This window comes from Plectrocnemia conspersa, unplaced genomic scaffold (assembly GCF_051122295.1).
Source record: "Plectrocnemia conspersa isolate PC_06_02 unplaced genomic scaffold, ASM5112229v1 ptg000008l, whole genome shotgun sequence".
Classification (NCBI taxonomy): Eukaryota; Metazoa; Arthropoda; class Insecta; order Trichoptera; family Polycentropodidae; genus Plectrocnemia; species Plectrocnemia conspersa.
The window spans coordinates 17,034,858-17,052,333 of record NW_028277172.1 but is presented as its reverse complement, the minus strand read 5'-3'; the positions used below and the strand labels follow the sequence as shown (position 1 = coordinate 17,052,333).

The window sequence follows — 17,476 nt, the reverse complement described above, 5'->3', positions numbered from 1 at the left end:
GCCTAATTATATCGTAAACGGTAACAGAGCGATTTTAAAAATTACGACTAGTTTTTGATCCGTATACATTAAACACTCTAATTTATTTTGCAACATACAGATTATACCAGAGATGGGAGTCTCATAGAAAAATTTCCAATCGCTAATCGTTTATTGCTATTAATGATAATCATGCTTACAAAGAACACTATATATCGTCGCTACAATTTTAATGACTTTACTTCATCTCGTTTAAACGTTAGTATTTATTTACAAGGTTAAGTTTCGCACATTTTAAAAACACCGTTTTATGGCCATCCTATTTGGCATCGTATTCATATCTATAATAATGTATAATGAATAAATATAATATTAAGTGATTAATAACTAATAAACGCTATAATGTATACATATTATAGCATCATCACACTTGTGCACACACGCGTATTATTAAATATATTTACATGCATACTTATTAAGAAAAAATGCACATAATAATTATCACTTTATTCAATTTAAGTAGCGGAAAAGTGAATCAGATCGACCGACCATCATATGGTCGTTTCCGTCATGTCCAATATACAATTAATATATTCTTATATGAAGACTCGTGGGTTATTATTATATAGTCATACATTCAATCTAAGGGTTTGGTTATATTCTCATATGGGGATATGCTTTTATTTTAAAATTACTTTATAATCATTGATATCGATCAAAATTATACATATATATGTACACATATAAAATGCTGGCCAATAGATATTTACCGATTAAATATCATTTGGATCACTGTTAGCACAATATGCAATCGGAGTGAATACGTTGATAATTTTAAGTCATATGTTAAGTAAATAACAAATAAATCATAAGATAAGAGTAGAAAATAAAAATAATGTATATGAAAAGCAAACAGTATGTTCATTTTTTTTAAGTCATAGATCTGATTTAATGAAATTTAAAACATAGCTGAATAATAAAATTATGTTTTAAGATACGTATACATATATTTAAGATAGTCTTGACTCTTATTTCTTTCAATTTTGTATCTAATGGTAACATATGTATTTTATAAATAATTAAACAATGTGCAGATAAAATCTGAATTTTTCAGTTATTTCCTTGTTACCTAACACTGATAATAAAAATACATTTAGCCATGTAGAGAGAAAGTTTCTGATTTTTTGCACGATTAAAGTTGAAAAAAGACGGATATAAAGGGACCATCTCTTGAACCCACAATCAGTTGAACATGAATCGCCGTCTGAAACATCTGACATGAGTTGTAACACAGTCTTTGAATTAAAAATACAATATAACACAAACACAAGGAAATTTTTTTAACAGAATTTTAAGAAATTGGAAACGAAAACTTGAATTGTCATTATACATTGAGTGAGATTTTTATTGATTTTTTAGTATTACATATTCATTTTTATAAAAATGCAGTTTGCAATAATCAAAAGTCGTAGCTACAATATTTTTAGATTTAAGAATATCGTGTTTTACGAAAAGATAACCCATACAGATGAATGTAAGAAAAGTATGAATTATTTATTTGATATTTAATCTTGGATCAAGAAGAAGAAAACTCATAAATAAATGTATCTCAGAGGCAGAAATTATCTGAATAAGCAACACTGGATGTTAATGCACAACCAAAGTTGTAAAATACGTATATAAAAGGACCGTCTCTGGAACTCAAAATCAGTTAAATACGAATCGCTAAATTTAATACTTGAGACATGTGTAAAAATGGTTCAGAAATCAACTATCAAGCTACAGATAAAGCAAAATTAAGTTGAGGATGAAGGCTAAATGCTCTTTTATGAAATTTTATGTGTTTAGTTATTATTGTATTTGACGAATTCCATATATTAGAGCTGTACTTTGGTATTTTAATCCATTTTAAGTCCAATTTAAAATCTCTTTTAAATGAAGAAGTATCTCAAATCATACATTATTTTATCAACGTATACACACCGACTTCAGATATATTGCAAGAGCTTTCGTGAGAGATATCAAGCATCAGTCTAGTTGTTCATAATTAATGACATAAAACGCCTAATCTGTATTACTGGATATGTTTCGTAACAACGACTTTGTTCTTATTAAAGACAGTGCCTATTTAAAAAAACGTTAAGTATACAATAAATAGATCTATCAAATTTACCACTGGTTTTGTTCCGTTTAGTTAAATTTGTCCATGTGCGAATGATCCGTATTGGCGCTATTGTTGTTCAGAGATAAATTCTCGGCTTCTTCGATCTCGTCTTCTTCCTCGTCGTCGATCATATCGACGACGTTCTCTCCGCCTTTTCGCCGCTGGCTGTTGCCGTTGCTCTCGTCGCAGTTCTGAGACGTCTGCTGGTCTCTCTCGTCTTCGATGCTCCGGTGATAGTTCTCCGATTCGTAACTAGCGATGCCGCCTTCGGAAGGCGACTGATACTCCGGCTTGCTGTATTCAGACTTAGAATTGTGCATACTAGAATGATTTGGGTATTCGTTCTTCAGGTTGAAAATGTTCGGCTTGACGTCGATTTGATCCATAGCAGACAGGTTGTGGCGAGCCAGCTGGCTGTCGGAAGACGAGCTTAAATTTTCAGGTTTGATGTCATTATTGTGACGGTCCTGTTGAGCAGATTGTGCGTAGCCGTTTATAATGCTCGACCTGAAAAACAAAAAATTGAAGTTCAAAGAAGTTATTCAAACACGTTAATCCGATTCTTCTTCCTTTTTATTCAATCTCCCCTTTATGCGCAAAACGGTGAACCCTCTCATGAAGGATTATGGGTACTACATTCGAAAACAAAGTCTGGAGAAGGGATTTAAAGATCATATTATTATGTTTGGCATTGTACGAGATACGTACATCGTTCACATGTAAGTATGATAATTTTGATTCGAACTAGTTATACATTTTTATTATCATAATAATAAATAATAAATAAAATTACACACTGATTTTAAATATATTATTAGTTTATATCAATAAGATCTCTAAATCAGTGATTTTCAACATTTTAGATCTACGGACCGGTGAAATTAATATAAATATATTGCAGACCGATTGGCTAGGAATAAAAATAATGATTTTTTAGGAGCCTAAGTTCTACCAATCAATAATAGGCAAAAATCCGTTTTCACAAGTTCAATATGCAATATTGATTAAATAATATAGGTTAATTGATTTATTTATGTCCGTTACACTTTCTAAGAACGATTTCAAAAGCATCCGCGTAAAAACCGTAGATCTTACTAGAACAAAGGCACTAAAAGATCGGTGCCAAATACAAGAGGTAGGTTAATACATATTTCTGCTGAACAACTATCGACGTTTTCGAGTATTTAATCCAAGATAATTCACAGATTAAAATAATTATTTCATATCAGCGAAAATTTACATATAAATCTCTGTTTTTTTTTACTAAAAACATAAAATAAAGGGAATGTAGGTGTAAAATTATAATATTATAATAAACATTTTATCTCCAAATACAAAAATAAATAAAAAATATGCACTAACACAACTGAAAAAATTTTTTATAAATATAAAATAATACTCTTAGTTTTTTTTTTGTATTCAAAGATATAACTATTAATAATATTTTACTTTTACACTTGTCACAAAGATAAGATAACAGCCGATTTAGGTCATTTACCGACAACAACTAAGTGAGATCATTTATTTAGTCACAACATTGTAAGAATATTATTAAAAAGCGTTTATTTTCTAATGAAAATGTAAGCCTTATTGAAAATACCGATATAATAAATTATAATATAATTATTATTAAGCTTACATTATTAGACTTTAAAATTATGTACTTATTTAAGCTTTTTTGTTACACAAATTAAAATATTATTTTTATCGAAGCAGTGAATTGCTTTTTGGATCCCAATTAGGATATATTATAAAATAAATATGTATAAAACTATATGATTTTCATAAATTTATAACTTAAAATATTTTTTTATTCACCTGTATTCATCGTGAAGAGACTGATAATCTTCATGTCCCGACATGTGATCATCAGGACCCATGTAAGGAAGGCTACATTCTTCCATCATCCCCTGAAATTTGCCAGAAAAAAATTATGAAAATATTCTTATTAATTTATAAAAACAGTTACAAAACAATTTAAATAAAATATAAATTACAATAACCTGAAGATTCCTCTTTAAAACCTCGTTATAACCCTGAGGGCTATGTAACATTGGAGGACTTTGAGACATCAAACATCTGAAAATGCATCAATGACATTATAATCACATGTAAAATAATTAAAAATGGATAAAATTGATTATATAAATTAAATCCTGTATAGAACAATTTTATTTTTGCTTTATATTTATTATTAAATATATATTTAATTGTTCGATCTAGGATTGCTTTATTAAGATTATTAATAAATAAATAAATAAAGGGGAGCCTCCCCAAACACACCCCATAATTATTCATCGGAATTGGATGACGTGTATACATATATTTATTTTTGTGTATATATTTATGTAAAGTTGTGTAATGTATCTATGAATATATTTATTATTATATATATATTTATAAAAAAATGTAAGGATTGTGTGTGGATTTATATATTAAAAAAGAGTTAATAAAAAATGTAAAAGTAGTAAAAAAGATTAAGAATGTAAAAAAAGCGTAAATGCAAAATGGTTAGATGAATTAAAAAACATGCAGAGATGTTAGAAAAAACATTGAGATTAAAACGTGCATTAAAAAACATATACTTACCATTTATAGTTTAATATAAAATTTAATCAATTGTGTAGTATTTTTTTATATTGATAAGTAATATAAAAATAAATTTTAAAGAATAAAAATAGATTGGAATATAAAAAAATGTGCGAAAAAGTAGAGAGAAAAATGTGTGAATCAAAAAAATATTAATGTAAAATTCTTACCTTGAAGGTTTTAATTTCTTACAAATTTATATCCGTCAGTCTTACCTTTATATATTTTTTGGTAATGCAGTTTATATTATTATTATTATTATTATTGTTGTAATAAAATTTAATATGAATTTACATTATGATTCACAGCAAAATATATATTTTTATTTTATTTTTTCTATTATCAAAGCAACTGACTGCCATGAAGCTTCATGCAAAAACAAACATAATCATCGGTCTCCAAATTAATTATTCCCAAGTAAAACTCTCAGTGACCATAATTTATGTTATAACATATAAAACACAAATGAGCCATTACGAGCCAAACACAACAAACAATGATCCATACCAAAATTTGATAAAATAAAAATAAAATCAGGTCATTAAATCCGCATAAAATGCAAAATAAATATATATATTATATAAGCCATAAAAATACAGTACGACCTGATTTTAATTTCAATTTCAATTTTTGAAGAAGGAAATAAAATAAAATAAAAATAAAAATAGTAAAATTGTCAGCAGCACAGCGAACGGCCCGCCAATATTATATCATATAATATTATATTATAAAACCGGTATAAGTATTCTTATAATATAAAAATTGATATCACAATCAATATCATATTTTGATTCGTTAAATCATCCATCTACGTATTGCGCTATTCGTTGGATAAACGTTTCACATACATTAATTGATCCATATAATAAAATAATCGTTATTAATATAATATTGACACCAATCGATAAACGAATAGCGCAAATGTCTAAAAGCATTCATATAATATATTATAATGTTTTATTTTAATTAATTAATATAGTATGCAAGTTATGCCGTCGTTAACACAATTGTCCTATATTTTAATATTTAGTTGAGCAGGCTATATATATATATATATAATAACATCAGCACATAGACAGCTGCGACAGCTATTTAAAAATTATATTGAACTCTAAGAGTCTAAAAAGAAGCGGTGGCTGCGAGGTGAAGTAGACTAACGCGCTCTTAATCTGGATCAGCGGTGCTAACTGTGCGAAAATTCGTTCGACTGGACTGAACAATCGATTAAAACAACTTTAATAATTTATTTTTGTAAAATATGTCCTATACGAACGGTTTTTATTTTTTAGATTTTGTTTTATTATTATTAAAAACTATCAAATAATATATTATAAGAAATCCAAATACATAGAAGTATTAGTTATGTATTAATTAATTGTAGAATTCACGTGAACGAACTCTTAATTTTTACACACGTGTGTATTAGTTAGCACAACTACTCTAGATATTGTTTTTAGGTAAATTATTAAATAGATCAATCTTCATTTTTAGGTGAATAATTCAATATATTAATTTATAAGAGGTAAAGTGAGCTAATGTTTAAAAATGACTTACTAAATCATGTAAACATTAATTAAGTTATTTTATTAGCATATATTATTATTAACTTATTATATATAAATTAATAGTGAATTAATGATATATATTTTGTATCATATTATATTAATTATAAATGATTCGTAAAAATCGTTAACCATATGAATCACTAAGCAAAAATAAGATTTTGCAAATGACATTTTATTTAAATTGATTTTTAGTAACTAATAGTAAACGATAAATTTACTTAATCCAAGTATAGTTTAAACCAATTTTTTCTATGGTATATTTGTATTTAGTTTAATAAACTAGTTAATTTATCAAATATGTTCATATGAAAAATATTATTTTTAAATACAAAAACAATTTTCTTTAAACAGTTTTGATCACATCGCATTATTAACATTTTTTCCATTCAATAAATTTCCGCTAAAGCTTTTTAATAATTAAGAAAAAAATTATCGAATTGAAAATGTTAAATTTCTCATCAACAAAATCAAAAAGGTTGAGTGAAAAATATACTTCAGTTTACAAAAACAATACTTTGAAAACTGTAAACTGCAAAAATATTTAAAAAAAATCTAATTATTTTATATAAGATTTATAAGAATTTACAAAATTAATGTATATTGTATTTCCATTTAGTTTCCTATATTTTTAACGCAATTAAATTATCTAAAGGCTATTTTGTATTTTGTCAAGTTACTAGTTTGTGTGAATCGTTTATTTTTAATTTTGAAAAAACGTATACAAGCATTGACAGCAAAATTAATTATTTTAATTACAAATGTAATATTTTAAATATCTTCAACAACTAAAGATTATCGATATTCTGTGAAATCTAATATTATTTTATTATTAGAATTTACATAATTGAAGTATTTAAAAATTTTATATATTTTTAAAATTCAATTTTAACAAATAATTTAATTAAAAAAATAGCTTTAGTTAAATTTCAGAATAAAAAAAATTATATAAAATTTTATCTTAAATTACAATCTAAAAAATCTTCTAGTACAAAAAACGGTAAAATTGAAGAACATTTCATATTTTTTAAATAATTGAAATTAAAAATAATTGAAAGTATATAATAATTATATAGTTCTAAGATAAAATGTTAAGTAAATCGCGTTTTCATTTAATTTAAATTTAATAGTTTTTTTACACGTAAAAAAATATTGCCAACAAAATAGCAAAAGTTTTGAAGTGAATTATTATTTTTAATTACAATGTCTTTGAAATCTTGAAATAAATTTAATTAAAAAAAAAAGGAATTTCTTATTTAATTTTGTTTAATTACATAGAATCATTATTTTTTAATTATTCAAATCAATTATATAAAACATAATTTTTATTTTTTTGCATTTTATAATAAAAAAATATTGCCAACAAAATAAAAAAAGTATCAAATATTACATTTAATTACAAAATCAATATCTTGAAAACCTTCAAAATCAATTTTACAATATTTTTATGGTTTTTACAATTAAATTTAACTAGTTATATATTTTACAAACTTTAGGTAAATAGTTTTAGTAATATTTACAAAAAACTTTAAATACGATTCTTTAAAAAAAATTTAAAGAAATCAATTAAATATTATTTTTAATTACAAAGACAATATTCTAAAAATCTTAAGCTACAAAAAAACTCGAGCAATTCATTTTTTTTATAAATTAATATAATTTATGCAATTTATTTGAAAGCATCTGTATTGTATTCCTTTTCTAAATAAGTTTCTTATATCAAGTGTTTTTTAATTATTTTAAATTGAAAAACTTTGATAAATCTTTTTTTAAATTAAATAAATAGATTTATGAAAAAAATTAAAAAAATACGTTGGCAAATTAATTTTGAAAATCTTGATCTAAAAAAAGTAAAATTCAATAAATTTAATTTTGTACTGATTTTTAAGCTAGATAAAAAAATATAATGTGATTCTATTTAGTAGCTTATAATTGTAATCAATTTCTTTAATTACAATAAACTTCCCGGAAATTTTATTTATTTACTTTGTATAAGAAGATTTTATTTATTGAAATATTAAACACTTGAAATAAATATTTTTTTTGGCAATATTGGCAAAAAATATAATAAAGTTTCTTTGTTAAATATGTTGATTTTTAATTTTAAAGGCAAATTAAAAAAAAAACTTTTAATTTTAAAAAACGTACAAAATTCATAAAAAATCTTTTTTTAATTATTAATGTAATCTTAAAAAAATACTGAATATTTTTTTTATTTACTTAAAATATTTGGCATAATTTATTGTATAAGATATACAATTAAGGCAATAATAGATTTTTCAGCTATTCCCACAACATCCATATTTTTTTATAAATCGTCAACTATGTTTTAGCCTCGCGTATTTTATTTCTAAATAAAATAATTTTCTTTTACATTTAATTTAATTTATATACGAAATAAATTTAATTATTTGAAAATGAGATACTTAAAAATCTCAGAAAATATTTCAAAATATTAGCTCACTTCACCTAAAAAAAACCTATGTATTTAATTTTAAATTAAACGCATTTTCAACATTGTGGTAGTAATAATTTCTATCATAAGCACAATTAAATTTACTTTTTAAATTTTTCTTAATTTAAAAAAAATATTATTAGCAGCTCCTTCACCGCGCTAGCCACGGCCTAATTATCTAACAATCGCACTAAATGTCAAATAAACCCAAAAAAGACAACATGGACTCTATATGGTTCCAGTACAAAGCACACAACGGTTCCATTTTGTTATTCAACTAAACAATATATTGGACTGTTAATAATAACTTTTGGGCGATGCGAAATCATAAGTAATTGTAATCAAAGGGAAGCGAATGTTTTCATACTCTAATTTGATACTTTTTATTTGTAGGGGGATAATTGATTTATGGATAGTCCACTAGGGGTGGGGACAAAACCAGTACGCGGAGCAATGTCACTTAGTTGAGACTATAATATAAAAATAGATTTTCAGGCGTAGAAAATAAACCGCGAGAAAAAATAGGTGGCATTACATTTAAAATTTAAATTTAGACCTACTTCGTTCTGATTATTTATGATGTAATTTTTTCATGATAATAAAGGCTGCTTTCAGTAGACTGCGTATATTTATTTTATACTGTTTTGATCAACATATATCAAAATGAAGCACTGAAAAGTATTATGTGCTACTTTTAAATGCGCCATTTAAGGATGGAATATTTTTTATAATGCTATGAATAAAATATAAACTTCGGTAACATATTAAAATATTTTAAATACAATGAGACGATATTATAAAAGATAAGTTCCAAATCTAATATTTCAATAATACAGTAGTAGATAATTCTGGCAAAATCATTGAAATTTGATTGTCACAAAGGTTTGTGAATTTGTGTTTTTCAAAAATACGATATTGCAAAAACTTTTTTTAGCTTAGTCGAGATTTAACAGTTCCTTGCACTCTCAGTTACTTAATTATTTATTTCAAGATTCACCGTAATTCCTAAGAACATGTATTATTGACTGGAATATTGCATGATTGGCCGCTCAATGATGACGCGTTCTAGCCCATGTGAACTTATAGTATTATACGTAATAAAATTTCAGGTGTGCCCCAAGGCATTGCCCAGCGTACCGATTCAAAAGGATCTCTTCTCTAATCAATCTAGATCAGGGTCTAAGGGTTAGAGTCTCCTAGATCTATAGATCTAGACCAAGATGTTCGTCGTTTGCGACCTAATAAGACCCTGATCTAGACTGCTCTTCGTTGAGATACACTATTTTTTTTGTGGTCGTTGTTTGGTTATGGCCTCTTTGGTATTTTTTTGTGGATCAGTGTGGGCCTTACTGTGGTCCTCCGGTGGGACTCGGTTCGTACTTCCTCGGCCTGCCGCGGCTCAGGTGCCGACGCTTCACAAACTCTGCGTCGTCAACCATCCAGAATGACCCGAAGTCGTCTTCGTAGCGCACGAAGCACTTGTGCAGGGACAAATTTGTCCGGATCGCGTTCTAACAATATTCACACGGACAAACGTATAGTATGATAAAATACACAATACAATAATAATAAAAATATAAATTATTTTATATATGTAAAAAATAAATTTTAAAAATAATCAAAAACCCCATCAGAGTCCACGAAGTGGATTTTCGTTGAAATTATGCCGCATCGGTATCTTATCTGTTGCTCAACTCTTGTTGTCTCAACAACAGGATCGAGCCAATGGCATAATACACGCACACTGCCTATCGGGTTGCGCCGTGTCGAAAGCTTCGTCAATAACCAATAATGCACGACCCGACCGGCGTGATTTGACTCATATGCAAGTGTATCTGCCAACATATATAAATTCAGATGCATCTAAAACTATTGCATAATAATTTAAAATACTGTATATTTATGTTTTAGAAGAGTTTTGATTTCATCATATCATATGATATGAAAATATGTTCATATATATATTTTAGTCGTATACAATAGTTGTAGATTATCGCAGATATGTTGTCGAATACACTATGCATATTAATAATATAATTAAAAAATAAAACAAATTTTAATAATTAAAAACTATCATCGCTCAGATTGGCTTATAAACAATTCCTAAATTTTGTCACTCTGAGTGATGCTGCTTTTGATGGCGGGACTGTATCCTATGCTTATGAAAATGTCCCTGTGCCGCTTTATTATTTTTGTCTGCTGGATATTAGATATAAGGTATATTTTTTAAAAAACATATCCGGCTTGACAATTTTTTTTAGGGTGTTGATAGTAGAGACGGCCGCTCGCCGCTGTTGCTTCGAGACAGAGGTGAGACAGAAAGATAGAGTGAAGCACCCATGCAGGAAACAGATATTGAGAATTTGCGAATATACACTTGAGAAAATTGGCGTAATATAAAAAAAACTATGAACAAAATGAAGGGATTGAAAAATATTTTAAGCAAAAATTTTCATTAATTTTGGTTGTATTTATGTATAATATATAATCTGTGATGCTTAGCTTATACATGTATAATATAATAGTTTGGGATCAGATCAAAAAATAAATTGTGAGCAAAAAACTCTTGGATGTTGCACTACGATAACTACCAATTCGTGATATTTTGGACAAAAACGACAACATCATGATTTCACTAGATATAGTCCTCTGTGACTTCTTTATTTTCACAGATGAAATTAACATTGAATAGCAATAGTTTACGAGCATAGAATGCATAATTGCCAAATGAGCTGGATTCTAATATATTAAATAGTGTCTTCTACAGATGTTTTTCAGATTGAAATAAATGTGGCAAAAGTGTATTATATCTGATTAGAACAGTAACAGTAATTTATTGTTATTTTTTAATCATAACGACTGTCATATACTAGCGCCTATATTTCGGTAGCGATAGTCCTGCCATGTTCACAATTTGCAAGTAACTCGTTACAGATACTCCGAAGCACTGTATATATTAAAATGATTTTTTAAATAAATTCAGTTTAAGTTCTTAGCAAAGATCAATTTAAATAAAAATCCCTTCATTTGCATATTTCCATTATAATTTTAGAAAAAAACTCTCAAGTATAGATTCGCTATAGTAAAACCACGCGATTTTTAGACGCGCGCACAAACACGCTTCAAAATACGTAAATAAATAAATAAACAATATAATATGAAAACATTATGTATGTTATATATTTAAAAGTATGCACAACCACCCCACGAAAAAGCCAAAAATATAATGTATTCATATAATAAATAATAATATATTTATTAATAACATAATACACCACAAAATCAGTGTACGGCAAACACGATGTTATATCACCAACAAAATAATTTATAAATAATACAAAACACACATCCAAAAACACATCCACGCCCACACTAAAAATGGGATAGTAAAAAAAGAAAATAAAACAAACACCAACACCTCTGAAAATCCTGTAATATAATGATGTAAAAAAATGACCCACCAAGACGCTCAGAGACCTTAACCGAATACCCCGATTCTTTCATGAAAAATACTTCATGAAAGATTAATGGTTCGATGAAGTTGCAGTTTTAGAGCTTTCGTGTGTTAAGTAACTTCAAAGATTTTTCAAGTTCAGTAGGTCTCAAACGCCATTGGTGTTGTGTGATGTTCCTAAATTTAATATTTACACATGTCGTTTTGTTAAAAAATGTACATTATATTTTTAGTAGTATATTATGTATATAAAATTAGTACTAAAAGACAGATTAGAAAAGTGAGAATATATATAATAGAAAAAATGTGTAATTGCACTCGTGTGCTTGATGTGTATAATTTTTTTCATTGTGTTTTTCAGTCATTGTGTATTTTTTGTATCAGTGTTTCATTGGACGTTTTTTTTGTTGTTGTTGTGTGTTCGTGTGTGAATTTTTATTTTAAAAATCCATTATGATTATTATAATATCGCGTATTATATATGTTATAATGGTTTTCTATAAATAAATATATTATTGTCTGTAAATATGTATTAATGGAGATTGTGCGTTAATTTCTTGTTAGTATTATTTTGTTAGTATTTTTTGCGTGTGTTGTTTAATGCAATGCAATTTGATGAGATGTATTTTTTTGTGTACTTAAATTAATATTATTATGATAAATTTTTTTTATATTTGTGTGTCGATATTTTCTTCTCTAACACGCTTATAAAAATATTGATGAGTAAATAACTAATTCGAGAAAAATCTGATTCAAGTAAATTTAGTAAAAAAAAATATTGTTACAACCATATAAAATAATCTCGAATCAGTTCACAGATGACTTCTCAACCATTTATTTAAAATTATTTTCTCACACTTTATGGCCTTTTTATTTTGATTGAATTTAAACATTAAATACATTATTAAAAAATATAAAAATATGGGGGTTCATCGCATGTTTGATGAACCCACTACATGAATAAAAATATTTGTATACATGTATTAGAACAGTAAATAAGGATCTATATAAAAATGAAATATATTGAAATATATTAAAATGGAATTATTTAGATTATATGAAAGTTGAATATCAAAGAACGATTTTTAGTCATATTTAATCTTAGATTTTTTATATTATATACATATATAAATGTAATAAAATACGTAATAATGTAGGAGTTAAAAGCATAATTTTAATCTACAATTTTTTTGTAATAAATAGTGACTCAATAACTCCAGACTCTGAGAAAATATCGTTATTTATTGATTTCAAAAGGGAATAACATTTTTCTAGTAAATAATGATTTTTATCAAAATATATGAAGCGTTAAAAATATTAAGGGCGAACTCAACTAAAATTGTATAGTTCCCTGATTTTATCCAATATGTTTTTTTTTATATAAAAACGCCACATATTATATGGTTTGTTTTCTTAAGAATATATTAAGTGTGTAGGTCAAAGTAATATCAAGAAATTATTAGGCAATACATATAAATGATACTTAAAACGGTCATTATTTATTAAAACTATTTACTGTTTTATTAAAGTACTGACTCAATAACTACATGCTTCAAGAAAATATCATTATTGTTTATCGTAATTCAAGAGCGAATGACTTTTTTTGTAAATATGTTTTTTTAAATACAAATGGAGTGTTAAGAATATTAAGGGCGAACTCAACTAAAATTGTAAATCTTCCTAATTTTCCCCAGAATATTTTTTTATATAAGAAGGTTACATATTACAAGGTCTGATTTCTTACGGAATTTAATTTAAATGTTAACTTACTTTTAAATGTATAGGTCAGTAATATCAAGAAATTATTAGTCAATAAATATAAATTGTACCTAAGTTTTTTTAAAACGGTCATTATTCATTAAAACTATTTAGCTCACACAATAAAAAATATTATAAAAGTATTCCAAAAGCTGTATTTTCCCCTAATTTTATTATTGACGCCTTTATTAATGATTATTGTTTAGAAAATTCAATGATTTTTTGACCGTAAAGTGTTTTACACCAACATGGAGTGATAAGCGAGTAATGGAAGAGGAACTCTCTCATTACTCGCTCATTACCCGTTTGTGTGAGTAGATCTGAGAATTTGGTTGAGAAGCCTCATTCGTCGTTGGAAGAAATGCAGGACGGACGGGGGCATAACGCTGGGGTATGCGTAGGGGGCCCGCGGGGGCACGTACCCGGTCGCGGGCGGCATGGGCGCGGCCAGGGGCGCCGAACCCGCGGCCTGCGAGCAGCGCTGCGGCCGCCGTTTGTAGAACTCCACTTCGTCCACGGTCCACACGGCGCCCTTCACGTTCTCCACGCGAGCGAAACATTTGTGGAGCGACAGATTGTGGCGTACTGCATTCTGCGCACGCGCAACCGCAAGTTTAAGTTACACATTTAATAAACTCTTTTCGCGAATACCCCAAAAACCAACGATCAACTTTGTCAAGCCTTTTATTTTTCATACATCAATCATGAATCACCATTTCCTTTTCACATTAAAAAAATAGGTTAGTTTTCTCAAATAAAATCAATCGAGGGGTGAGACAAGGATGCGTATTGTCACCGATGATTTTTAAATAGTACTCGAAAGCACTTGAGTTTCAAACAAGAATTTGAATTGGCAGTGTTAATTTTCATTTAATGTTTAATTTGCTGAGTAAGCGTGGGAAAAACGGTTTGTTTTAGTGCTACATGATACACGAGGTTTGTCCTAAAATTAATGAGAAAGATGTTGTTACTTATTATTGAAGAAAATGCAGAGGAGACTTTGAAAAACAGATTCAGGAACATTTGAGATGTTAAAGAGAAGCTGCTTTGTCGTCAGCCTACTTGAAAATGAGGAAGCTACGAGCAACTTCAACGTTAAAACTCGATGAAATCAAGACTCTTCTGATTTGATCTCTATTCCAATGAAAATGAAAATTCGTGCAATGATTATTCTTTGATTTTTGCTAGGTCCAACTTCCTACCTGGGCTGTCGCAAGTGACAGCCGAGATGAGATAAATCGTCGTAAAGTTACTGATGGTTTCCGGCATCTCTAATTTTTGTGTTTCTAACTGATTTTGACACTTTAAAAGACACTTCAAGCGCGACAAAGGCTTTGAATACAATAATATTTTCATCACTGCTACGAAGAATGGAAGATTTGCTGAAATAGTTGTGCTTAGTCCCAGAAGACTTTTCATAGAATAAAACTATTTTTATTTCATTCTCATATATTTTGAGACATACCATTAAAATTTTGTCATAATTAAATCATAAATTACAATAAATGAACCATAAATCGTTATTTATAACTAATGCTCTTGATAATGTAATCAAGAAGACAAGAAAGGACAGAAAAAGATCGCAGAATAATATATTAAGTAGCAGAAAATATAATAGAATAATTGAGATACAATTATGAAAAAGAACATAATACCTTTCGGATGTTTTCAATCAGATTAAAAATTAGGAACCACAGAAAAAAAAGTTTCCAGATGAAATTCGGGCGAGAAATGCCTTTTTCAAATTAAGATTTTTCAGTGAAACTGTGTATAGTAGATACACAATTTCACTAACTATGTCAGTAAAATTGTATCAAACAATTGATTTATAATTTCACTGATCAATATCACGGTGCCCTACTGTCGTTGAAACTCAATTTGACAGTTGTGAAATGTAACATCAACGAATTAACTAAACCCAACTTGACCTAATATAAGTTCAAAAACTATAGTTAGCTTTAGAACTTTAATAATGTTATGTTACCATTGATAAATTCGTTTGGGTTAGGGTTGGGTTTGAACATTTTGAAAAAGTATTTTTTATCAAAAATAAATATTTAGTTTACATTTTTTTTAAAACGCATGCAAATTAACGATTCACACTGCCTAATGACAGTTTAGAGCAGCATATGATTTCACTGGCACTTGTCAGTGAAATTAAATTTTCTCTAGTATAAATATAAATTTATCGGTGAAAATGTTTTACGATATGATTTTACTGAAATGCCAGTGAAAATACATTTTCACCTTGCAACAATTTAAAATATTTTTTTTAAGTTTTACAAGTATTTCTCTAATTTTTGAGATTTAGTGTAATTTACAGAAAAATGTGACTTTTGCGACAGCAAAAATCGAATAAATTGTTTAGAAATAAAATGCATCTACAATATTTGATCAATGCCAAAAATATATTGTCTGAAGTAAGTCTAGATTTTGTGAATTCATGATGCCGTATACTTTTCTAAAACAGTAATGTAGTACATTTATTTCGGTCAGAGTCGAAATAAGAAAACATCCAAATTAGGTATAAAAATTTTTCAGCGTCCATTAAAATACAATAGAATATATTAAGAAATAGACTTGATTTAAAAAAAACTTTAAAGATGTTTATTAAGATTAATACATATATCTGAGAGTAGAACCAGAATTTAATCTGAAATTAAAATTATTTTTTGGATTAATAATTTGGATAGATATATGTGTTATGCTATTACTTTTATTGTTTTAATTTTTTTTTTATAAAATTCAAATGTTGCACTGTTATATATAGTCGGAATTGATAGATTAAAACAAGCCTCTAAAACATTTATAATTTATAAATAGATCAATCAATGAATATAAAGCGTATTGTGCCAGCTAAAAATCAATAATGCTTCTGAATTTTAACGCAATTTTTTCTTCTAGAAAAAAAACATTTGTTTAATTAATAAACATTATTTTGGATTAAAAACTATTTTTTTGCAAAAATACGGCTTATTTTAATCTGAACAATATAATTATATTTTACCAATAATGTAGTGTTATTGAAATAGTGATTCAATCTTAGTTATATTTTGTAATCCAATTCCATCTACATTAATATATCTATTCTTATACTCAAAAGTAAACTTGTGTTGTTAACAGTAATTTATTTTTGAGCTATATAGAACGTGTATTTTATAGTAAAGGTATTCGATACAAAATAACTCACTTTAGTTTAAAACTAAGTCGACTAAATATTATTTATTCGGTCGGAAACAATTAAAAAGCTTGCAAAGTTGATCCAATGCGAAATATCAGCAGGTGTAAATATGTTCTTAACTAATTATTCTCTAACACAAAATAAAATACCGAACAATCATACAACTCTCACACAACTCACACGTTAAAAATAAAAATAACTAACTCGACTCAAGTATTAAATAATATTTATATACATATCTTAAGTTAAAAAAACAATAATTTGTAATACTCGAGTGATGTGTTAATAAAATAACATCCATCTATTTGTACTGAATGTAATAAAACTGTCGGCT

General features: G+C 27.1%; 1 protein-coding gene across 10 annotated transcripts in view; it reads right to left on the bottom strand.

Moving 5' to 3' along the window:
• Nucleotides 1-1,020: 1,020 nt before the first annotated feature.
• Nucleotides 1,021-17,476, bottom strand: part of FoxP (forkhead box transcription factor P) — a 96,210-nt gene continuing 79,754 nt past the window's right edge. For 5 of the 10 annotated variants that reach the window (XM_088189712.1, XM_088189707.1, XM_088189713.1 and 2 more), the window contains 4 exons: nucleotides 14,384-14,553; nucleotides 4,147-4,222; nucleotides 3,962-4,053; nucleotides 1,021-2,650 (listed from right to left, as the gene is read on the bottom strand). In XM_088189712.1, the coding sequence (XP_088045838.1) occupies nucleotides 2,170-2,650; nucleotides 3,962-4,053; nucleotides 4,147-4,222; nucleotides 14,384-14,553 (819 nt within the window). In that variant the 3' untranslated portion in view covers nucleotides 1,021-2,169. Of the gene's footprint in view, nucleotides 2,651-3,961; nucleotides 4,054-4,140; nucleotides 4,223-14,383; nucleotides 14,554-17,476 lie in introns of all 10 variants that reach the window. The other 5 variants (XM_088189704.1, XM_088189710.1, XM_088189706.1 and 2 more) reach the window with 1 other exon arrangement.